We start from the raw sequence: 26,513 nt of genomic DNA, 5'->3' as shown, positions 1-26,513 counted from the left end.
TACAACTATGATGAAGTTCCCGTTTCAAATTTGATTAGTTAATGAGGAATATTTGTTGGCTTGTATTTTGAATAACATGGAATAAAATAATTTCTATACATTTTTTTAGTATAGTGATATGAAGTTTATAATAATTTTAGCATAGAAAAATAAATTTCATTTATTGATCAAATGTCTGGTTGAGGTATTGAATTTAGTTGGTTTAATGACTACTCTATATGCTTCCTCATCTGAGCTTAGACCTTCTAACCTATTTCAAATGTAAGTTTTTAAAATAGAGATGCTTCCCATGTTATTTAAATAGAGTTACTTTTAGGCTCTAGGGAGTTTTCCTGGTTTTTCCTCCCGAGAGCGAAAAAGTGACACTTTAGTATTATGTTCCAGGGAGTAAAGTAAGCACTTTAGACAGGAGGTGGAGGAAAAAGTAAATTTGCCTTGGGCACTTGAAACGTTTTTGATGTCCCCTCCATCATCCTGCTCACAGCGAATAGTGAGGTCCACGTTATAATAACAGTATCTGACTATTGGTGTTACTACCCTTGGGTTTCATTCAACAAAGCAGATACCGTAACACTATCCTTTTCTAGCTCACATCGTTGCCAGATTGCCATATTTCAACAATGTAGAGATATAATTAACAAAATATTCAATTTCAATTATGTAACTTTATTGTTCAATCATTGAATAATATATTTATTTCTTGATGAATAAAATATAGACCTAATTGATTATTTTAAACAAACACGAAACGTTAATATTAGGCCTAGGTATATCAGATTTCTGGTATGAGCTATCCTTTATAGAAATTAAAAGACAGTGGCTAGGCAGAGAATCGGCAACGCTGTTATTCAATCATTCTCCACTGCCATTATAACGTGGACACCACTATTTACACCTTTCCGTTAAAAAAAGTTTGATTCAAAATGACGGACTAAAATTTTGAAGCTACATCGAATTAGTTTTTTCAATGCCAATAGGATTCCCCGTGAAATCCACTGTCAAACTATCCGGGTGAAAGAAAAATAATTAAGCTGTTGCCTTCATTTTTATTTGTATAATAAACAAACTATGAATATTGACAGTAAGTTAATATCAACAGCAGGTGTTGTTTTATTCAACAGAATACTTCGATTTGAATGGTCCAGGTAATAATAGTACTGTACCTAAAAAAACATAGAGTAGTGTGGTACATGAAAGAAGCAATATTTAGTATTATACCTTAGGAAAATCGATTTTAATTGGTAACAAGCTGCTACTGTACCGAACACAAAATAGATCCAATGCCTTATGCAAATTGAATACAATGTCCAAAAGTATCATTTATCATTTCATCAGAGGGAGAATTGTAAGAAAGTAAAACACAATTTTCAAGTTTAAAAAGAACTTATTATAATACTACCTTATATATTAAATACATTAAATCGTTCAATAAAGTTACATTTCAATAGATAAAACTTTATTATTAACTAAATTCATTTTATTCACTTGTCCTAACTATTCTTTTTCACATAGAATTTTTAAATAACGATAAGATTAACCAGACATAAATTAATTTTTACAACATAAACTCGTCGAAAGAAAAACTTTGAACATTTCAAATTTCATGGATCTTTACTAGAATAGTAAGTAAGAAGCTACAGTGATCCTATACATCATTGACATACAAGGTTATTTCATAGCTTTAACTCCAGAACCGCATGCGGGGCTGTCTACCCTCTCTGCAAAAAAATTCCCTAAAAAATGTGTTAAGCTAATAACTATCTATTATCGGAGCTAGCCTTAAGCAGACACCCTTCCAACGGGAGAACAGCGATTAGATAGCTCTATCTGCGAGGACAAACACTCTGTCAAATTATGGTGTTACGCTATGAAAATGGTGTGCGGTTCTTTATAGAAAGTTTTCTTTCATTTTGGTTTTTGTTACAAATATGGTTGATTTTTCAAATCCTCTGAAACGTCATTATTAAGATCGAATTTTCCCAGCTATTTGGTCATGTAGTCAATTTCTGTAATCTCAAAAGTATTCACACCAATCAATAGCATTTTGGAATATTCGTAAAAACGAAACATACTGAGTATGTTATTGTACTATTCGTAAATTGTTTAAAACCTACACAGTATCTGACTCAAGTAATCTTAAAATTCCTAAGCAAAGTTACATGCTGAAATATTTCTTAGAAACCTACTTTGATAGTCATAAAAGAAGACAGACACAAGCTTCAATACAATGAATTAGATATTCCATCATTATTTCTTCAAATAACTATCATCTAAATTTATTTCATTCATATTCTTCCCATACAGGAGAATATCTCTGAATTTCATAGTCTCATACTATCATTCTTTCTTAAAACTACTATAAAAGTACAAATGTCATTTATAATGATCACAAATAAATCAAAAGTTAACACATCTTTCCACCCATGATTGAAGGAACAATATTATATATGAGGAGACTGCTGATATTGCTGAATTAATTTTCACTTTGTTCGATGCGATATTCCAATAAAAAATATGCTGATTAGGAATCTGAAATCAATTTAAAAAACACATTAACAACGACCATTGACATTCTTGTCATATTGATGAAAGTTTTACATGAAAATGACAATACTGCATCAGAATATGAGTGATGTTCTTGAACAGGAATTGATGGAAAAGTTTTCTATCAGCAATTCATATCAGTACTTTTAAACAATAATTTTAATGATTTTCTAATGTTAATTTTGAATATTGTTATTATATTATCGTAGCAGGATTTTTTGTAATGTTCGTGTTTTGATAATTTGTTCTGTTGATCAAGAATGTATTATGTATCTGATTAGGATAGCAACTTCTATTTTTGCTCACTCAAGAACAAATTAATAATAAAACTATTTGATTTGATTTAATGATTTTCCATGACACTTATTTGTGAAATGATGTATTGTTAGAATAGAATTGTTGATATTCATATCAGTACGGTACTTTTAGAAATCTGAAATTTGCTGACACGACATAGGGCGGCGGCATCACCCCTAAGAATCCCCCCCCCCAAAAAAAACCCTCAAATTTTGAAAATTTCATAAATTTTTCCATTCTATGTCGAAAACCTCAGGATTTAAGAAAGAAAGTATTCCATACAAAATTGAAGCCAATAAATTGCGAGGCCGCGCATATTTTTACGAGTAATTCCCCCTCCCACTATACTAAATATCTACAAATAAAGAAGTAATTCTAAATTTCTAAATTCTCAATGATTCTTGTTCAGAATTGATTGTACTTTCACATGATATGTGATTTTCCATCATTACTCAATGATACTTCAATTTGTAAAGGGTAGAAGTGGTAGTTTTGCAGAATTTTGGAAAATACCTTTATTTAAAATCTGTTTTATTGGCTTCAATTTTGTAACGAATGCTTTCTCTCGAAAAACCGATTTGATCGAGATAAAATGGAAAAATTGATAGTTTCAAAATTAGTTTTGTTTTTCAGAGAGTGAACCCGCCCTCTGGTGTGTCAGCACATTTCAGATTCGAATTCGCGCCGAGAACTCATATAGCCTAAAGGTTCGAACCCACTAGAACGTACCAGACACGGACCGTGTCAGACCATGCCAGGCACGTAAAATAACAACTATGCCCACTACAACGGATCAACAGCGTTCTATGCCAGTACATTACGCGTATGGTACGCGTATGATACGCGTATGATACGCGTATGATACGCGTATGATGCCCGGTCAGAAGTTGTTGGGAACGCGTCAGTTAGCAAGAGAATGTAGCGGTGAACTGGTTACCAACGCGGTGCATGCGCGGTTACAACGGGGTTTGCAGGCGTCACGTGCCATGCAAGGAGCGTTCCGTCACAGACAAAATATACTGGCCGACAAATGTTGACCTGGACGTGCATGGCACGCTCCGTGCTTGGCCGGTGACGGAACGGTCTAATGGGTGTATTACATATCAAATGATGCAAAGAATATTTTTTTGCATGTGTCGTGGGTACGGTTTTGCATACGGGCACGGTCATGGTATGATACGTTCTAGTGGGTTCGAACCTCAAAGCTGTAGAGAAAAATTATTCCGGGGAACTCCTAGTTTTCCCGAATAAGTTCTTCAAAAGTTTACAACTCTATTAGGTACTTTTTCAGCTCGATTTTGCCTGTTTCTGATGCTGTTCGGTAAGTACCTCATAAATTTGATTGCCATAATTATATGCTGAAATTCGTTCATTTTTTCTCTTCTATACTCCAATATAATGGAAACATTTTCATTTTATTGTATGATAATTGTGAAAATTTGATTGCCTATTGAATGAGTGGCCGTTTCTTTTTACATGTAAAATTGTTTTGTGGGTCTTGAGAAATTTGTCTGTCAGACGGAAATTCTTTGAGTACACCTGACCTGAAAGTACATAATAATAGCTTTATTTACATCCTTGAAAGAACAAAAGCCTCTCTTATGAGGTCTATATGTGGTTGGCAACAAATACAATTTCACATTAATTTAAATTATAAAAATTTTCCCTATTCAATTCAGCCTGTCAATAATTTTTGCCCATCTTCCCCTGTCTCTAGCTTCGGTCAGCCACAAATCTCCCTCCACCCGAGTGCTGGGCGGGCGTCCCCTTCCTCTGGTCCTGTCCCGTGGTATCCATTCCGTGCATGTCTTCGCCCACCTGTCAGCTTCCATCCTTGCCACGTGACCGGCCCATCTCCACTTGATTAGATGAGCTTCCTGTTGCAGATACTTTACATTAATCATTTTCAAAATTTCCGTGTTTCTAACTCTCTGTTGCAGTCGAAGCCCAAGTATACATCTTGACATTTTTGTCTGAGTTGTCTCTAATCTTCTGTCAAGTTCAGCTGTCAGTGTCCAAGTTTGGGCCCCCTACAACAGTGATGGATAGACACATTTTCTGAGGGCTTTCGCTTTTAATTCATTCGAGAAGTCTCCTTTGAATATTTCCCTTAGGATCCAATACTTCTTCCATCCCTTGTTTATTCTCTGCTTTATCTCCTTCCCTGATCGATTCTCAATAGATAGAAGTTGACCCAGGTACTCATATTCATCCACATAGCCTATCGACCCAACAGTGACCTCAATCCTCTTCTTGCTGGAGTTGGTCATAACTCTTGTCTTATTTGCATTCAGATTCAAACCCATTCGTTCACTTGCATCTATGAGTTCGTTGAACATTTCTCTCATCTCTTCAGCATTTTTTTCCAATCAACATAACGTCATCTGTGAATCTTAGGTTTGACAGCTGATATCCATTCACGCATAATCCTCTGTTTTCCCAACTCAGTCTTCTAAAAACATATTCCAAACAGCAATTAAAAATAATTGGCGAGAGTGGGCACCCCTGTTTTCTTTCCACCTTGATGATGATCCTTCCTTTTCGCTCAAGCTTGATATAGACCTCATTTGTTGTGTACAAACTGTCACCTGGTCATATGGGACATAATTGATCAGGATTTTAGAGTTTTAAACTTAAAAAAGTTCAATGAACAGTGTTTTTGTCTTTGAACAATATTTGTCATCGACAGAAAGATTGTTTATTTTATTTGTTGTTAATATTAACGTAGCTTCTCTTTGTTTTTAATAACAAACGAAAGATAAAAATATGTACTTGAAATGGCTTTCATGTTTGACATTGACTGAGTTTATATTAATATCCAAAATTTAGCTTTTGGGGCAGAGCTCATTCGTTAGGACTGTGAGTAAAGTCCGGCTGATCCAGTGAAAAAGGCTAGACTTCGTTTCGTTTTATAATTCAGTTATTCTGTCACAGATCGGGCAGTTTAAAAATAATTGTATTATTAAGGGAGACGGTTCTGAGCCTATTCATTGGTTCAGTTAATTTTTGTTCTTTAAAAATACTAACTGTAAAGTCGCGATTAAACCAGTGGATGTCAAAGGGGGAGCCATATTCAAAAGGTAGGTGACTACTAGATAAGATCATTGTTCTTAATTTTCATAATCACAAAAATTGAATCATCTTGAACAGCAGCGAGTTGCTTTCTTCATTAAATTCAATTTTAATATTGTGTTTGTATATATATTTATATTTTACCTTTTTTGGAATAGAGAAACATTTATATTTATCATTTTCAACCATGTAAACCGAAAGATACCAATTAGATAGTTCTAGTATTTCTGTTCTCTTTTGTTATCATAGTTCTTTCCCTGCTTACATAATTGGTGAAGGCACATCCTCCTTACATATTTGGTGGAGGCTTCTTCCGCCGTTCCTCATCTTCCTTACAAAACTTCTTAATATCTCAATATAGCCGGCCCGATTCTTTCAATGCCTTCCACATTTGACCGTGGTTGATACTATCAAATGCTTTATGAAAGTTCACAAATCCAAGGTATAGGGGAGTCTTATACTCTATGCTTTTATCGATGAGTTGATTGGCGCCTTATAGTTGGTCAGCTGTGGAGTATCCAGGTCTAAATCCAGCCTGATCTGTGGGGTGATTTTCGTAGATCTTGCTTATTACTCGGTTTTTTATTACTGATGCGAATATTTTGTAGATGGTTGATGTCAAAGTGATAGGCGAAAGATATAGATATCAGTAGAAAGATTTCAACAGTTTACAAAAAGTAAACCACCAATAACGAGAGCTAAACCACTGGATATTTACTAATGATACAAAAATGGGTTGACCTCAAATAGAGTAGCGAAGAGATAAACAAAAAAGAGTGGTAGACACAAAAACCTAACCTAAAGCGGGTGGGACTCAGAGGGCTGCCATAAGTAAATAAACCACCAATAACAAAAACTAAACCACTGGAAAATGACTAATGATACAAAAATAAGTTGTCGTCAGGGTAGCTAACCTGGGTCTCAGACAGAAGGCTGGCCTGGCTTCCAGTCGGCGGGACAGCCTGCCTCGTGTTCGTCCACGTGTTGCAGCGCCTGCACCATTCGAAGCAGCTCGTCCACACTGCGACCCACACTCATGTCGTTCACACACATGTGCCGGATGGTGCCGCGTCGGTCGATTATAAAGTGAGCTCTGCAAACCAAAACAAATCAACGCTATAATAGTACTAATAATCATTGATACAAAGTGTAATATTACATTTTTCTTCTCACATTGGAATCGAATCTTCAATTCGAGATCTATGGAACTTTATAGTAAATGTCAGAGTTATCAATAGACGGACAAATTTTTTGACGGAGAATTTATTATCGTAAATGTTTGTTGCATTGTTCCATGGTGTCACCGAGGCAGGGTTAACAAATTACTAAATAAATCGTTTATTTAAATAGAATATATGTATAAAAATGTACAATAAACACAAAATATTTTCTTACAGAACTTGTAGAAAATTTAATTTCGAAGAGAAAAATGTAGAATAAGTCTATAATAGACAAACGCAACCTTGAAAAACTAATCCTTAATTACATACAAAACCCATGAAAAATAGAGATAGCTTAACAGATTTTGTCTAAGTAGGTTTTGCATATTTCGTCACATATCTTAAAAATACTGTAGCTAACGGTCTGGAAACGGATTTCTTCAATTTCTCAGTTCATTTTACATAAAGTACGCTGAATTTAACATCTTAATTAACAGCCAACAAATACCCGTAGGGCAGGGGAACTGAAATTCAGACGAAATCTTTCACTCTGTAGAACTTGGTAACCAAGCATTTTCGGACCTATATTAATTAGTACTTTTTTCTTCTTATGATGTGAGGAATCGCCCCCTGGCTTAAAGGCACCTGTTTTCAGAACACTCTGTATATACACTTATTTCTAGCTACGCTAAGCTCGGTGTGTGAAGAGACCTTAAGGTCCTATCTTTTCCACTGACTTTATAACGTGATTCTGACTGACTTTGTTCAACTGTATGGATGAGTACTGTTCTATTTGCATTTAGGGCCGTTTGCACATTATAAGTTCAGGCTAAAGTTTCAATATTTAAACTTTAAAAAATGTGTATTTTTTTAAACTGAAATTCCGTTTGCACAGTATCAGTTTAAAAAACTCTGTCTGCCATTCGAACTCTAGGAAAGTTTAAACTGCCAAAGTAGGAGGTTCAAACCAGATAATTTGGATTTACTTGACATATGCAAAGATTTGATACGGCAACACATGATTATGAACGTTTTTGCTTGAATAAAGCAGATGCCAAATAATACAACTTTGAACAGTACTCTTTCAGCAGAAGACATGTTTTTAATATGACTGAGATATTTTACTTTCGAAAGTTTTCTAATAAACGTGGGAGAGATTTAAGAGAAACAGAATCACTTTTCTTATCTTACATTCTTATTATTATTCTAAAATATATTTTTTGATAATAATCAATAAATAGTAATTATTGTATTTCATCATTTGAGAAATCTCTCGATCGCTTTTCTCTCCCATTACGGTAAAGCATACAGCTCTGTGTATCTTGAACCACGAATGAGTAGCTATATAACCTCAATATACTGCATGTACTGCTAGATTCTAAACAAATAAAAAAAACCCTGTAGAACTATTCAGCCTTGTTGACACTGTAAAATATGTCATTCCATTACCAACTTAACGCTGAACTAGTTCAACAAAAACTGGATTAGTAAATGCACTGAGAAATCAGATTAAAGTTTAAACTTTCAGAATAACTTAAACGCGATTAACTTAATCGAGTTTAGCAATGCACTTTGCAAACGGCCCTAAATCTTATTTTAATCTCTTCAAGGATATTTTAGAATATTGTGAGGTTTCTAAATTGTATTGTGACCTTTTCTATGCTTCTCAATAATTATTGTTGTATTTGACTTTCAATTTTCTGCTCAATCAACTTAAATTTTGACTTCCAACTTTTGTTTTCTGTGAACAGTATTTTCTAATACATTTTTCATCGTTGTACCGCAATGGCCACAGATAATCACTGTAATTTATTTTATTGAGCAACTCTTACCTCTATATTACAGAATCTATACATGAAATAAATTTAAACTGGCAGCGTCTTTAAAAAATTGCTGCTAGTATAATTCTGAAACCATGGATAAGATTGTATTCAAGTGTTTTATAAAATGATTTCACTTATATGAGCTACTTGATTGAAATAAAAACAATATAAAAACTTTTAGTACTCTTTAATTAAAAACTTAAAAATATTTTAACGACTAGTTTCGACCATAGGTCATTTTCAAGTTAATGACTTGTACTAACATTTTTTTATATTGTTTTTATTTCAACTGTTTTATTATTCAAAGGCAGATTAAAGTTCATTTTCATATTGTCTATTGTATTGTCGTATACCTGAGTGAGTGTCCGACATCGGGCATGAGTACGCCGTAGTCGCGCGAGATGGAGTGCGTTGGGTCGGCGAGCAGGGGTATCTTGGGGTTGGCGAGGCCGCCGTCACTGCGCGCCATGCGACACCAGGTGAGGTGGGTGAGGTGGGAGTCCACTGAGCAGGCGACGATCTCCGTCTGCAGCGCCCGGAACTCGCTCACCCGGTCCGACAGCGCCAGGATCTCAGTCGGGCACACTGCTGCACTACAACATTATTTAATTCCATAATTTCTTGAGGGATAAGGGTAAGGGTACAAACACACTGAAAGCGGAGCGGAGCGTGGCGTTGATGAGCGTCGTGAACAATGTCATGTCAAGTAATGAGCTGCAACACACTGGAAGCAGAGCGGAGTGTGGCGTCAAACTTTGGAACAAGCTGGTTTGTTTTTTGGAGCGTCTAAGTGCGGGTGCCAGTCTGGTCTACTGTTTTACATTATGCACTTGTTCTACTAAATTTTCCCACCATCTAGTACACAAGAATATCTAATGTTTGCCCAAATTCCACTGTAATATGTATTATTTGATGATTCAAAAGAGTAAATTTATCTACTGAACTTTGAAATCAAAAGTAAGGTATTCTAATCCGTTTCATTCATATTTCTACGAAACTGATGGTTATATTCACCAAATAGTTTACTATCTAAGTTAATCCCATTAACCCACTATGACCTAGCAGGCTTAGCTTAGCTAATATCCAATACTTTAAGTATTTATTCTCATAAAGCAATGTCCTTAAAAACTTAAGACAACGCCATTTTCTATGCCCTTGACGCTTCACGCTCAGACGCTTCCTGTGTGCATCATGAACGCTCTGACCACGCCACGCCACGTTCCGCTCCGCTCCGCCTTCAGTGTGTTTGTAACCTAAGAGAGGGCCGACTGCATCCTAACTTCACATCCTAGGATTTAAATAAAGGCAACCTATTCAATTCAATTCAGCATCCACGCTTGGCCAACAACACAAGTGTGTTCAACATGTGTGTACATACATGCTCGCCAAAGGTTTTGATCAAAATTTTTCAAGGATAGGTCTTTGTATTTTCAATTTCTTGCTTATTTTTTCGCTGCTCTATTTGAAGTTATATTATTAAACTAGAAGGTACCCCGTGCTTTGCACCGGGAAAAAATTGGTGTTGAAAATAATCCATATGTCCAGGAAACAAAAAAAAATATTGATTAAAATTTCGTCAATAATCTTTTCCAGCAAAAAATGGGTTTGATTTGTCTCGAAACTGCAACCTTTGATTCATCATCAACCGCGCTTGCTACCAACTAAGCTACGGAGTCACTTGGAGAAAGCCCTGTTTGGTTGGGCTTTTATACTTACGTAAAAACTTTGAATCACAAATAAAATAAATTTGTTTTAATCATTGAATTAGGATTAATTGATCAATAGCACTAAAAATACGCAAAAATTTTAGGCAAAATTGCAGATAATCAAGTTCACTAGTGCAGACGTGATGAGTCATTCGTGTATTTCCTATCCAGTACATGTTTAAGGCTGTGCAAAGGCTAAAAATAAACTTTCTACTGGTGATATTTTTCAAAGTTTTTCGATTTGTAACTTATATTATCAAACTATCAGAATGAAAAAGTTTTCTCAAGAAAACATTTTCTTCCGATCAATACTTTTTGAGATATGAGCACTAAAAGATTAAATTTTTGGGACAGGACATTTCAAATTCGGTAAGAGATAAATCCATGAGATTTAGAGGATAGATTCTTCATGGTATTGTTGATAACTAAACTAAAAGTCATTTTTGGTCATTTTTATTAAATTGAATAACTTTCTCAAAAATTGATATTTTCAGAAAATTTTTGTTATATTCAATCAACAATACCATGAAGAATTTATCACCTAAATCTCATGGATTTATCTCTTATCTCTATACCGAATTTGAAATCTCCTGTCACAAAAATTTAAACTTTAGGCGCTTATATCTTTAAAAGTAATGATCGGAAAAAGATGTTTTCCTGAGAAAACTTTTCATTTTGATTGATAGCTTGATGATATCCAAATCGAAAAACTTTGAAAAATACAACCAGTAGAAAGTTTATTTTTAGCATTTGCACAGCCTTAAGACGAGTCTTTCCTTTATTAAATTATTAGCAGGTAACCCGTGCTCCGCAAGAGTCTAATTAAAATCTTGATGAACAGAAAACTAGACGTAATAGAATCTTGAAGAATTGAAAATAGACTTATAACATTGCTCACTTTAGATAAAGGCTGGAGCGCACAACTAGGCAACGTCGCAGTCAAGCTCATCTTCAGGCCGAGAAAAATGAATTCACTTGGGTAGACTCCCGATTAACTACCAGCTTTACGCCCTTTATCAAATACCAATACTGAGAAATTCAATTCAATGATAGTAAAAAAATATATAATATTAACTGATAGACTAATATTAACTGATAGACTAATTTTAACTTTAGCTCTAGGAGTTTCAAGTATAATGCCTAGCTTGGCAATATATTTCACTGTACTTACTTTCTGTGTCTGTATTTCCTACGAGCAATTTTAACGATCAAATGTATTTCATTAATAGATGAAAGTATTGAATAGTACCTTCTAAATGTAAAATAAAAATATGAAAGTCGAATAATATATTGTCTTCTTTTTAAGAAACTTCTGAATTTAATGCATTCGCTTTTTGTGCATCTATAACTAACTATACACCGTAATTATAATCGATAGTTCAAAAATATCTATCAAAGGGAATATATTCTACTACCATTTAGTTTTTGTTCGTAATAATATCCATCAATTTATATTAAAACACATCAAGTACCCTACCCTTTATTATTCTTTTTTCTTTTAAAACAAGACTTGTTTCAACTCATTTTTTTTTATTTAGGAAAAATGGCTTTAGATGAGTTGGAACTAGTCGTGTTTTGGAAGAAAAAAATACAAAGAGTACGGTATTGGAGATTTATATTATGTTTTAATAATTTCAAAGTAGCCTTATAAAGAGAAGTGATAATTCATATTAATAATGAATTAATATGTTATTGGATGAATAAATTGCTGGAATAATGATAATTCATTCAACTTTGTCCATTAACTCAATTATATCTAGGCATAATAGCATACAAAAAATCACAGAAGAATTGATATCCAATAGCAATAGTTTAATCTATCTTTACGTATCTCTGTGGGTTTATAACATGTGGGTTACATTATTGACATAAATCAAATACTTACTATCCCTACTAACAAATGCAAATGATTTCACAATATACAATAATACAAATGATTCAACAAAATACAATTTTTCTAATGGTGTAATGAATCTATGCATATCAAATAAAGCAAAGTCGGCCTGAACCACACGTTGCCATATTGAACATGTTCCAGTCTTTTATCTATAGTAGGCTGTGCTTATAACCATCCTCGGTAAATTAAGAACCTATATGCAAACTTACAAGTTAATCTGTTCGGTAGTTCAGACATGATGATGCGTCATTTGTGAATTTCCTATCCCCTACATGTATAACCCGATTCTTTCCTTTATTATAGTATAATATAGATTATAGATAGATCGATAATAGTTTGTAATTTTCCAGTGGTTTATTTAGTTTTATTGGTTGTTTATTCTACGTTAGGAGCTGCTGTCAAACAGTTGTTTTTCGTTCGAAGCCTTCGCTGTTGACACAAGATGTAAGACGAACATGTGGGTTCATACATGTTCAACACACTTGGCCTGTCGTTAGTGGCCACCCCCTGAGATTCACATTTTTCTAACCTTCTTCTGTTTTATGAAAACACATATTTTACCAAAACAAAATATATAAGAGATGATACACTTAATATTGATAGATAACATATTCACAAAAATACATGTTACAAACAAAATCATTTTCATACTAAAAAATTGTCCTTTTCACACTTACCGTTTCCTCAACGGCAAACACGTCAGGACAGGAAGCTCTCCGTATTGAGGAATTGGTTAGTGTGAAAAGGCCAGTAAATAATAATTGATATCATTAACCAAGGGATAGTTTGTTCGCCAACGATGAGTTCCGTTAATTAAATATTTTAAATAGTTGATTATCATTGGTCATACAGGTACATAATATTATAAGTTATCACTTCAATAGTTCTGTAGTTATAACGATGTAACAGTAGACACCAATCTATACTAAATTTGCTCAACTGTCTTGTTTTAAATCCTTAACTATCCAAAACGGCCATCAATGATTCATATTAGAATAAATTCTAAAATGTATTCTAGGTACATTGGTGCCCATCAACTCGTTGACTCGTGATATCTGCAGCTGTATTTTGAAACGACACACACAATAAGAGACTCTTTTCGAGTACAAAGGAGCTGGCAAACCATCAAGGGACAAAACCATATCTAGGGTAGATCTTTCCGAAGTATTAAGCCTATATTACTAGATAACACGATTATAACCCATTTGAATTCACTCATAAATTATTTAAGTTACCTCAAAAGAAAAAATCGAATGCAATCCACTTACAAATCTTGAGGATAGAAGAACAATATAACGTATCTTCCCTTGTAGTCATTGAGTTCAAGCCGGGTCACGTGACCGTTGACAATGGCAGTCGCCTTCCAGGGTGGAGCAGGTTTTGTAACTGCAAGTATCATTAAACGCAAATTATAATCAAAATGAATAATTGAAAACGTTTATAGTTTAATTTCAATAATTTGATAGAAACTATCATTTACGAAAAAATATTGATCAATACTGTAATATTTATTATGATAAGTTATTTCAGCAGCATATTATTTAAGATTTTTAGTAGATGTATTAAAAATTCAATCGAATTCTAAATCTTAAAAAAATTAATTAAACTGAAAAAATTAAATTTCTAGACATTTTTACCTTGATCGACACACAATGTCCAACTAAGCAGTTAGGAGGAATTGTTGCATATTGCTATAGCTGGCCAATCAAGAGCTGAGCTCTGGCCAAAACAATACTAAGAGCGGCCTGCCAACAATGCATACCAACTTACAGTTGCAACCCTGGTTTTACATTAAACATTTCATATCTTCACATACGCAGTAGATAAGTATTCTTCTTTAAATTGTTAGCCAGAGCCCAGAGCAGATCGAGATTGACCATCTATTGTTTGGAAACTGAATTTCATTCGAGATTTAAGACAGATATTACATTCAAACGAAAAACAAAACTCAATCATAGTTTGAATTTGTAAATGTTGGTAAGGTAGTTAAACATTAGACCATACTGTCTCTAATGCTATTGATTCTGATTTTTCTAGATCATGTTCCAGTAAGCGCCAGTTTTAATTCAATTTTATTTTTTGTATAGCTTTAAACAAAACCTTTAGTAGAATATGAATTGCAGTTTCATCCAGTTCAGTTAGAATGACTGAATGAGGTGAATAATTGATTGGCGAAAGAGTATATGTCTGTCTCTTTGGGTCTTACCAACTAGCTGTCTGAAATCAGCATAACTCTGTTAACTTGCAAATAAACAATCAATCAACTACTACCTTGATTCATTGAGATTTGAAATAATGAGAAAAACACAAATAGAAGTTGTTAACCACTTTTTATAATGTATAACAATAGTGGTTGACAACTTGTATTTTTATTTTCATTATGAAAAAATACCCCAGCATCAAGCACTACACAACTGTAATGGTAAAACTAAAATTACGCCTTTTGATTAAACTCTGTACAAAATTACTTCCATTACTTGGGATGGACATGCGCAGCAGAGGAGGCATACAGCGGCAGGGATACAACGGCGGCTTTATTGCCATTGTGTACCGGCCAGCGTTCTCTAATTTTCCAGTGAGCATTCGAGTTATCATGTTAAACTTAGGAAGTTTCCTCTCTGCAATCACAGACTCGACAGACTCTAATCGACGACTGCGCTTCCAGCTATGACTCTATCCATCACTGTAATTGGCTGATCTCCCTTCATTTCTCTGCGCCACAAATTCCTCCAAGTCTGAAGTAATTTTGTATGGAGTATAGTTGAACATGGTCCGTGCAAACCTTAGTTTAAAGCACAGAGCTGTATGACCAATGTTATTTCAATAGAGCAATAGGAGCACACGGTTGCCGTTTTTATGTTGATTCTATAAAAAAGGGCTACACTCTCTTTTTCGCTCTTTCTCACACAATTATTTCACGAGCTCTCTGGTTTCTTTAAAATCTGGCAGCGCTATACTTAATGTTGCAAACTAAGGTTTGCACAGACTATAAATCGTAAAAATATAACTCATGATGATAAGAATACATAATTATGCATTCTACTATAGATCTATGACAAGGGAGATGATTTAGTATGATAGTAATGGTTGCAAGTTGGTTTGATGTTTCAGATGGTATATAATTTGTAATAGTGTTGTATCATTACCGAAAGCTTTGGAGACGTAGACGGTAGCCTCTTGGGGGGGCTTGGGCAGGCGGGGGGCGGCGGCGGACGCCTGCACCTGCACTCCCCCTTCCACCCCGAATGCACCCGTCGGCTCCAGGCTGAATGTCGGATTCGCCTCCGGGCCCAGCTCTACAAACAATACGCCTCTAAATAAGCTACCAATTCAAATAGTAAAAACAAGTCAATTTTAATTATCTATGTCCTTCCCTTTTTTTATGAATCCACGAAACAAATTCTCCAACCTTATTATTTTATCAATATTTACGTAGCAAAGTTGTTCATGAGAAAATTTATGTAGTTTTCAACGCTGAAATGGCGACTGATATAATTATTGTGAAAAATAATAAAGAATATCTACTCACTGGCTGGTGCATGCTTTAGATTCATGAGTCAAGAACAGTTATACTGACTAGATTCGAACCATTTTGTGTTCATTTGAACAAAAATAGATTGATTACACACTTGCCACGCTTACTTGATGTAGTGGTCAGTTAATTTCAAAAAAGTACTTGTGAAATTTCTTTGTTTTTTATTGTGGAAATAAAATTCATTATTCATTCATTGTTGACAAATCACTGTTGCCAAACTTGACGAACCGAATTGAATATAGTTTAGTAGTTCGAAATGGATCAAGTAATTCAAAATTTATACAATTTAGAAATGATTTTCGAATAAAAATTTTATTATATTTTTTATTAGTCCACATGAAGCAATACAGTCCACAGAGAAAAAAATAGTTCCAATGAGTTCCAAACACCAATTAAAATTATGTTTGTGCTTCCTCTTTTTGAGTCTAATTATTAATTAATTTTCATGGAGCAAAACTATCCTGTTTTAGTGCGATAACGTTTATAATGATATGAGAATTATCTTGATAGAAGCAAATAGTAAACACTTGAAAACAAGATCCATTGCTAAGATAGAGAAATTTAAATTTGATGCGAAAATTCAAATATTCTTGAATAATTATTTCGTATGAAAATTATTGTATCAAACTATCTTAGAAGAAGGAATATTGTAAAACTATTGTAAGAGTTGACATAATATTGACAACATCTTATAGATTAGTCATATTTTTTCTCAAAAATAATAATGATAATTAGAGTTTCTTCTTTATCATACCCTTTTGCCGTTAAGCGTTGGGTTCCTTCAACCATTCTCTAAACTTTATACGATTCTGTGCCATTCTCTTTACTTCATTCATTGTCATTCCTCTTCCAGCAGCTATACTTTCTAAATAAGAGTTTCAATTGTATAAAAATAGTTCTACGAATAAAGAACAATAATTGATACACGGAATGCTACTATGTAAATTTATCGAACACCCCTTGGACAATATTCTAACTATTAATAGTTTCATTGAATAAATACAATAAAATATTTTTTTTCTCAATTTAGAAGTCAATACGGTACCTGGAAAACTAATTGTATTAGAACAGTCAAGAGTAATGAATGACAGCCGCTTGAGAAACAGAAATTCCAAAAAAATATCAATAAAGCTACTGTTAAGAACGCACAACACAAGTCGAAAATTATACTGGATAATGGAAAAATGGGTGCTGAGAGAACAGTTTCCGCCAACCTACATTAAACCTATAAAATTCCCAATTTCCTACCAAATAACCAACTGATTTTTGCGAGCAAAAATAAACAAAATGAATTATTAAACACTTTTCAAAGATCGATTTATTACTTTAAACCATCAGATTTGCAGAACTTCAATTACGATGATCAATCAATCCACTACGCTTTTCCTTATAAGGTTTCTTTCAAGATTCACACTCTCTCTAAAATAGATGTTACTTGAAATTATTACAATTCAAGCAATTGCTCTATGAGGCAAGCTATTTTTGAAAGGAGAACAAAGAATAGGATGCTGGGAAGAATCTCTACAGTCATTAAAAATTTGCTGCACCCTTCTTGAACTATGAAACAAAAGGATTAATGTATTTTTTTAAATTAATGAATTTGAAATTATGCTATGATAATAGAATAGAATGACTTTTTTATTCGATGACGTGGCGAAGTTTGGACAGTAATGTCCACTCTACCACTGATACTGATTTGACATTGTGAACGTTGAAGAATTCTCCTTTTTTATGCAAGCAGTTACGATTTCTCGGAGCATATTGAAGCTTGAAAATTCATGAATGTATTAGATATTTCGTGAACACAGTAAGACGGAGAGTTCTGTAGAAATAAATGTTCAAACATAAACAGTTTGACAGACTAAACCATGATACATTTTGTGAGGGAGGACGAATATTTTAATATTATCTAACAAAATACATTATTTTGAATAAATTGAGTTACATATGTAATTTAAATAGAATAAATTTGAAAAAGTATTGAAACGTTGACTAGCTTCCACATTATATACTAAAAGCCACTTTTCATTAGACAACTTTGATAAATTTAATGTTTTTGGAAAAATGCAAAAAAGTTGGAACTCAAATATGAGGTGGAATATAACTTTAAGCTTGTAATATAAAAATGACGAAGCTTGAGCCAAATGAGCCATTGCTCATAGATGTATAATATAATTCAACAACATAGTTCTTTGAGCATTCGTAAGAAATGGGGTTTGCTCCGTAAAAGTTTGATATGATCCAAACAAGTCAGAGTAGATTGGTATTATCTTTTATACAGCCCCGCCGATTTTTTCACAAAGAAACTATTCAAAATTACACCTACCATAAGGTATTAAATTCTTGCAAAGCTATTATTAGAAAAGTTTTACAATCAAAAGCAAGTCGTTCAAAATTCTTTCAGTACAATTGGGAATATACAAAGAAGTCTTGAATGAACAAAATCAAATATGTGATCAGAGAATAGGCCTACTCTGATGAATATGAGGAGTATGAGTTGAATTCTGATGAATGATTATAGATATAGGAGAAGGAATGGAGATAATTTGAAAATTGGTCAATGTCAGCGATTGTCAGCACTCAGGTTCACAGCAGAACTGGCAAAATACATGTAGCCTATGTAAAACTGTTCAATGCTTTATCTAGAAATGTAAGATAGCCTATATGGAAGGCATAAATTACAAAACCTTTTTAAAGGATTTACTTATTAGGGAATGCCTGTATTCAGTTAAAGCCTTTTTTCTATTTGGATTTTAAAAATAATTATTTCTTGACATTGTTACAACATGTATTATGTTTTTTTACAAATAAAGTGTTTTGATTTTAGAATTGGAGTACATCTTTTTCAACGAAGAGTAGATCACCTTCACTTGATTACTTCATCACCTGAAAGTGTAAAGTCTAAATGAGTTGAAGAAAATGGAAAAGAGGGAAATATTGGATTGATTTTCTCAAACGACTGCCACTCGAATTTTGGGTAAGGGTGAAGGGAGCCCCACCTGTGAGCTGTGTCAGGTCGGTCGAGGAGTCGCCGGCATCGAGACGGCGGGGGGCGGCGGAGGTGGTAGCGCCCGAAGGCAGCACAATCTTTCTGATGGAGGACATGATGACGGGGGCCTTGGTGGTGGGGGCGGTGGAGCCGGGGGCGACTGCCATCGACTGTAGCGCCGCCTTGGCTTTGTTGAAGTCATCGCACAGCTGATTGTGTCGCCTACCCTGTGCGTGCAGACGCAGCACACTCAGATCGGCCAGAATGGTCTTGGCGCACATCTTGCACCGGGCCTTGTAGAAGTTGTTGTCGACTCCCTCCAGCCAGAGCGCGAATTCGGGCAGATCTTCCCACGCCTTGCGGTACTTCTGTTGTTTGCGCGAGCTGAAGTAGCGTTCCGCCTGCACTGGACTCTGCGCCGCCTCAGCCACCACCCCCGTGTCCATGGCCACCCCCTGGGGCGGCGCCTGCTGCTGGCTGCGTGTCCATTGCACCGCATCTTTCAAGTCTAGGTGCGAGTTATCCGGCAGAATGTCCGGAGAAATCAACTCGTTTGTTATCACTTGTTCGTTCATGCTATCTCTATAACAAGGAGCCTGCATTTGTTCGCCACCAGCCTCATCACACTTCACCAACACAAATTTCTCCTTCTTGCTAAATCAGACACAGTACACATACAATCATCTACAAGAGATCAAGCGGAATCTTGAAAAATATCTACAATCAACATGTTTTGACAATAAATAAAATTCTAAAAATAATCATTTTGAACAGTTCTGCAAAGCTGATGGTATCATCAATCGTCAGTAACATTATACTTGCAATAATCAAGAATAGAGGTAGAACATTGTAAATCCCAAAATATGCTGAAACAATAATCGATAAAAACCAGTTGTTCAGTTACTTGACAGAAAAAATGATTCTTCCATTTCCATTCAAACTTTCCATTTGTGCAGCTCAAAATTTATTTGATACCTATCTTTGAAAGGAGAGCAAGCAGGAAATTTCAATCATTATCGTTGAGTATGAACGCGAAATCTATAAAAGAAAAGATTAGTTCATAGGGGTTAATGTGGATGATGTAGCATCATGTATAATTCGGTTGAATTCTGATATACAGAGTGGGTGAAAAGTCCGAGAACAGCTTAATATCTCATACACAAAGGTAATTTGACTGTGGGTGTGATTGGGGATCCTACTCGAATTAAAAATACTACCTACTTTACTATGACTTTAAAAATCTGATCCGCCATATTCAATGAAACTTCATCTTTATAAATAGGTAGGTGGTCATGCGATACATGATTTCGATACGAAATTTCAAGAAAAAAAGAGTGGCAAAAACCTCATATCGACATCTCAAGCCGATTCGAAGATATTCACATAATTAATAAATACTATTCAAAGCAGGAAGGAGAGAAAAAATTCCGAGAACGGCTTTATATCTCATAAAAACTGTGATTCCAAGGTGGGTGTGATAAGAAATCCTACTCAATTTGAAAATATTACTTTACTTTGACTTTAGAAATCTGGTCCGCCATCTTGAATCCAACTCTATTTTTTTTAAAATAGGAATGTGGTCATGCGATACATGATTTCGATAAGGAATTTCAAGGAAAAATGAATGGCGAAAACCGCACATCGATATCTCAAACCATTTCGAAGATATTCACATTATTTATCAAATATCGGGGCACCGAGCTTTGCTCGTTATTCATTTATTGATAAACAGAACACAATTCTTTAAAATGATTGGGAAGGGACTAACAGGCACAGCCCAAAACTCTTCCTTCCCCGAATTTTGATTTATACATTATAAATATTGCAAAAAAGTAGGTTATGTTCCATAAACTATAATTCAGGTTCAATTTTCAGTCCAAACATTTGAAAATAGAAATCCAATTAGATTGTTTACAAACCAAATTTTATAATAATTATTATTAAACGAAAATCCAAATTAAATGCTGTAATTCTCTCAAATTTAATAACAAAATAACACTCACCAATCACTTAAAACTGTAAAATCATGATTAGCTTTGAATATTATGATGTACCATGTCATGTCAACAAATTAGATTATTTTGATCTAGTCTATTAAAATTTCTAGATTTCTCGCGAGATACGGTAAGCTGATTGATTGCACAGCTGATCACCCACACAGGCAAACGCATCTTCTACGACGACGAAATTATCATCTGTTTTTCCAAGGATGAATTATCCTTTTCATGTCCTTCAGCGAGTTTTCCCAGGGATGAGACCTAGTACAATGGAATTTTTATATCAAAACCTACTATGTTCCAAATTTCGTGAAAATCGTAGAGCTGTTTTCGAGATCATTTGGATATAAATAACCATATAAATAGCCAGATAACCAGATATAAAAATATATACAGAAATTGCTTGCTTAATATAATAGGATACCATGCAAATCAGAAATGAAATACATAAGTAGTATTGGTTAACCCTTTGCGCTCTCCTGGCCAGTGTCACAGGACATAGCCGATTCACTTGTAAGCTCGAATTTGTTTAGTGTCTGCACTCCGCTCAGCTCTCCTGTCCAGTTCTGCTGGACAAGGCTGTATCCATCTCCCACTCGTCATAAGATCCACCCATGATGCCTCTACAGCTCGGATTTAATTTTGCAAACAAGTCCTCTCATAGCTGAAAAGACAGTATTTGAACTTTAAAGTTTTTGGAGGCCTCGTTTCATTTTGTAATATTTTTTCAATAACAGTCAAGTCACATGTTTTCTTTCTCTTTGTATTTTTTAATAATTTAAAAATTAATACATTATTATCCTCAGAGTTACTGTCACTGTCCTCAGTAGTATATTCTTCATCACTATCACTGTCCGATAATTCAAACTCTGATGTTTCTTCTTCCAAGGCACTCCTTATTTCTTGAGGATTTAATTCTTGGTCAGCCATAACGAAAATTAAAGTCAAAAATTAAAAAATCTATAAAAACAAACCATCACTTCAACTCACCCAGCTTCTAGGTTAACAATATCTATTACTTATGGAAGTAAGAAAACCTGGAACTGAAGTGGCAGCCTGCAGCAGCTTGGCAAACTGAGCTCAAAAGTAGACGATAGGCCCCGCCCACCAGTGGTATGAGATCACTATAGTGAGGTCCACGTTGTAATGACAGTATTTTTTCAACTTTGGTTTTGCTATCCTTGTCTATCATTCGACAAAGCCGGTGGTACTACCATTTTCTAGGTCCACAACGATGCCAATTATGATTTTGACGGTGTAGAAATATAATTAATTAATGCAGAGAATCGGCATCGCTATTCTCCTATCTTTATCCACTGCCATTATAAAGTGGACCTTGCTATAGGGAAAGGTTGATTGGAACAACCGATTGTTAACGGAGTTAGCCGATGTTAGAGTAGTAGCCACGCCTACCGGTCCGTTTCTGCTGCAATCACTATTCTGGACTTCAGTTCCATGGTTTTCTTACTTCCATGCTATTACTAGATAGTGAGAAATCAACGCATTATTTTTTGGACATGTAATCAAAATTTGGGAATGGACTAGTTTTGGGCCAAGCCTGTTGTTCCTTCCCAATCATATTTATATGATTTGTTATTTTATCCACGTATAAATAAATTATACCCACAATGCTTACTTATAATAGTTTCATATATCACTGACAGACTGCAGCTCTTTACAGACAAATTAGAGACGATAAATCACAGTATACATATTATGTGATATAATACAGAGCAAAATATCAAACTACGCAGTTGTCCAGCACTACTGGATATGAGAGCGCATCAGAATTTTAGGAGAGTTGAGGTGTCGATTGTAATGGATTAAATTACGAGTGGATGGGGAAAATGGTGTTGTCCAGTGTGACTGGACAGGAGAGCTGTTGGGTCACATTCATGTTAAAATTAACGAGCGCAAAAGGTAATGTGAATATCTTCTAAACGGTTTGAGGTATCGATGTGCGGTTTTCGCCATTCATTTTTCCTTGAAATTCCTTATCGAAATCAAGTATCGCATGACCACCTTCCTATTTTAAAAAATAGAGTTGCATTCAATATGGCGGACCAGATTTCTAGTCATAGTAAAGTAGTATTTTCAAATTAATTAGGATTTCTTATCACACCCACCATGGAATAACTTTTTTTATGAGATATTAAGCCGTTCTCGGACTTTTTTCTCTCATTTCTGCTTTGAATAGTATTTATTAATAATGTGAATATATTCTAATCGGTTTGAGATATCGATATGCGGTTTTCGCCACTCTTTTTTTCTTGAAATTTCGTATCGAAATCATGTATCGCATGACCACCTTCCTATTTAAAAAAAAGAAGTTTCATTGAATATGGCGGATCCAAGATGGCGGACCAGATTTTTAAAGTCATAGTAAAGTAGGTAGTATTTTTAATTTGAGTAGGATCCCCAATCACACCCACCATCAAATACCTTCGTGTAAGAGATATTAAGCCGTTCTCAGACTTCTCACTCACCCTGTATATATAAAATATCATCAAACCATTTTTATTATTTTATTTTTATTATTATTATAAGAACCAATCATCAAAATGCCGGCGGATATTCAAAAGATGGCGGCATATTTCAAAGGAGACTCTACCTATTGTGGTTTTTATCTGAAATATATTATCCTGCTTGGAATTTCATAAAATAGAACATCGTGTTTTTTATGAGGGAAAAGCTGAGGCGCAGCTGGTCTTCTCTAAATTTTACCCTGTAATGAACTAATACATTTCAAGAACAAGCCGGAAGATATGTTTTTTGTTAGAGGGCGAAGTAGAGAAATTTTAAGAACAATTTAAATAGCATAGAACAACTGCCTTCATTGTTGCCTAGGAGAGCGGCGTTAGGACCTTTCTTTTCCTTTACTTGATTTGTTATTATGGGGCCAACTTGAGGCGCATAAATTATGAGAACAAGCTAACAAATATGATTTTTGCGAGACGAATAATCACGAGTGACTAGTATAGAATTACTGCCTTCATTGGTGCATAGGAGGGCGGCTTAAGGGGGCCTCTCTTTCCCTTTAATAGAAGGAGAAGAGTGGAATAGAAGGGTAGTGTCTCGTTGTGTTGTGCGCTAGGTTAGGTTAGCTGGTACGCACCGTTGGAAGAGGTCTGCATAAAGGTAGTGCCCGAGCCGACACTCTCGTCCATCTCGTGGGTGGGGGCACCGCCAATGACAATGACGTCGTCGTCGGGTAGACCGATCTCCTTGCGGTAGACGGACAAGTTCTTGAGGTGCTTCTTGCCGGCAGCGTGCTTCTCGAGCTCGCTCTTGCCGGCCTTGATAACGCTGTCGCAGGCGGCGCACATGGCGTTCTCTGGGTTGGGGTGCGGTCGCAGCCAGTCCTTGAACATGTCGTACATCATCCACTCGGGCCGGAAGCGCTTCGGCTTGAAGGGCAGCACGCGCCGCTTCTTCACCAGCATCGGGTCGCCGTCGTCGTCCGAATGAGGCGCCGACTGCAGCAAGGCTGCCGCGTTGCACACAATCAGCTGCTGGTGCTGCTGTGCATGATGTGCATGATGCGCCGCCTGCTCCTCGCTGCTCAGCGCCACCTGTTGGGCCACCTGTTGCTGCGGTGACGTCACCACCCCGTCCACGTCCACCACCGTCTTCACTTCGTCGCCCCTGCTATCTCTACCACATCGCAAAACACCTACATTGCTTGCCACAAAACAAATCTTCTACTGTACTCCCATTTGCTCAACAATTCCACTTTATAATTATTTTGGACTTGAAATTAGGAGTGAATCAGATTAACTCCACATTCACATTAACTCCAGGATTCAAAATTCCAATTGAAGTCATTTTTTACTTGAAGTTATGTGTGAATTAGATTGAGCACATCATGAACATAACCTCTAGACTGCTTATATACAGGTTGATCGAAGAGTACCTCCGCAGTGAAATACATACAAAAACAACTCAATCACAAGTAGGCTATTTATAACAACTGGATTTTAATTTATTAAACTTACGTGTACATTCATTACAGTAAACGTTGAAAAAGCCTTCCTTGTTTAGGGAGAGTAATTTGTCAAAGGGGGTTCTAAACAGAACACAATACACCACCACGCAGCTACTGCGGAGACACTTTTTGATCACCCGGTAAAATTATTGATTGAAACAGTTTTGGGCGAATGTCTGTTGGTTCGTCCCGAATTTTGTAATTCATTATTGTTAATAAAAGAATAAAGGAACATCAAGTAGGCTGCTGTATATATTGTGAATTGATTTTAATAAACTATCCATATCTAATAAATTGAATCCTGTATTGAGGGATGTAGTAGAAATTCTATGAGAAGAAGCACAAGTTCAGACTAAGCTCAACCAGAGAAATAGCATAGGAAGATATCACAAATTTCACTGCTATGACAAGCCAATATTCCAGGTAGATCTTTCACGTAAAGCTAAGTGACGCTGGTTGTCTCTCATAATGTGCCGTTTATACACTCTACCTTAGCCAAGACAGTAATAATCGACAATATCGGCTTAACATAACAGTGGAATTTGGAACATAAACGCCCTATACCATGGAAATACTCTTAAGCCATCTTTTTTCTATGGCTCAACTGATGATGATGATGATGATACCATGAGCATCGAACCCAGCTCAAAATAAAACATAAAGGCTGGTTATTTAGAGGAATATTTCATAGGACTGTTTGCATACGTCAGTCTAGTTTTGGATTAGTGAACTATAAATTCAGTGTAAAGTGAGACCTCAAAAAGCAAAAATGTGAACACAGTAATTAAATCTACAAGGGTCATTTTTTCAACCTCCAATTAGTCATAAATAAAAGACGAATGTGTATAGAAGAATATTTTTTTACCACATAAGTTATTTACACTCTTATGATTACATAATTGCCGTGAAAGTTGAGACATTTTTCATACAAGTGGATAAGCTTACAAAAACCCTCTTTATGAAAAGCTGCTGCGAAATTGGATTAAGTAGCCTATAACGTTGTTTTGGAGCTTATTATCAGTATGGAAGCTCTGCCCTCGTCTGCATCTTGATTTTGGGGGAAAGGCATCTTGATTTTGGCCTTGATACGGGGACAGGTTTGTATGGTGGGTAATCGAAATTATCCCATTTAATTTGCAGTATAAGCCGTTTGGCTGCACCAGCAAAGTGAGTCCGAGTTGTCATGCATCACGACGATTTCGGAAGTCATTTCAACTGACGTCTTTTATTTTCATCATTCATAATGTTGTCTGCGTATACTTGAATCATTTTTTGTTAGATTTATGCTTAACTATTGCATTTTGCTAGCAAAAACTAATAACCCCAAATGCCATGTTTGTGGGTCTATAGCTCCTCAACAATTGACGTTCTGGTCGCACTGATCACAGGGCGTTTGGTGAGGTTGATAAGCTGTTAAGCTATGTGAAAGTCGCCCTCCTAAGTTAGTGAGCGCTTGACTAGGTGTCTCATGATATGAGATCGGAGGTTAAAAAAATCACCCTCATAAC

At 35.4% G+C, this 26,513-nt stretch overlaps 1 protein-coding gene across 2 annotated transcripts; it reads right to left on the bottom strand.

Moving 5' to 3' along the window:
• Positions 1–1,205: 1,205 nt before the first annotated feature.
• Positions 1,206–25,680, bottom strand: LOC111043674 (peroxiredoxin). 2 transcript variants are annotated; one of them, XM_039421573.1, is made up of 6 exons: positions 24,136–25,680; positions 15,646–15,795; positions 13,768–13,885; positions 9,250–9,489; positions 6,828–7,006; positions 1,206–2,529 (listed from the first exon to the last, which is right to left on the bottom strand). In XM_039421573.1, the coding sequence occupies exons 1-5, from the start codon at positions 24,461–24,463 to the stop codon at positions 6,835–6,837; spliced, it is 1,008 nt and encodes a 335-aa protein (XP_039277507.1). In that variant the 5' UTR covers positions 24,464–25,680; the 3' UTR covers positions 1,206–2,529; positions 6,828–6,834. The 2 variants fall into 2 exon arrangements, with proteins under 2 accessions (XP_039277507.1, XP_039277505.1); XM_039421571.1 differs by lacking the exon at positions 24,136–25,680 and adding an exon at positions 19,034–19,695.
• Positions 25,681–26,513: the final 833 nt, after the last annotated feature.

This window comes from Nilaparvata lugens, chromosome 2, assembly GCF_014356525.2.
Source record: "Nilaparvata lugens isolate BPH chromosome 2, ASM1435652v1, whole genome shotgun sequence".
NCBI classification, from domain to species: Eukaryota; Metazoa; Arthropoda; class Insecta; order Hemiptera; family Delphacidae; genus Nilaparvata; species Nilaparvata lugens.
This window is presented reverse-complemented; position numbering and strand designations above follow the sequence as displayed.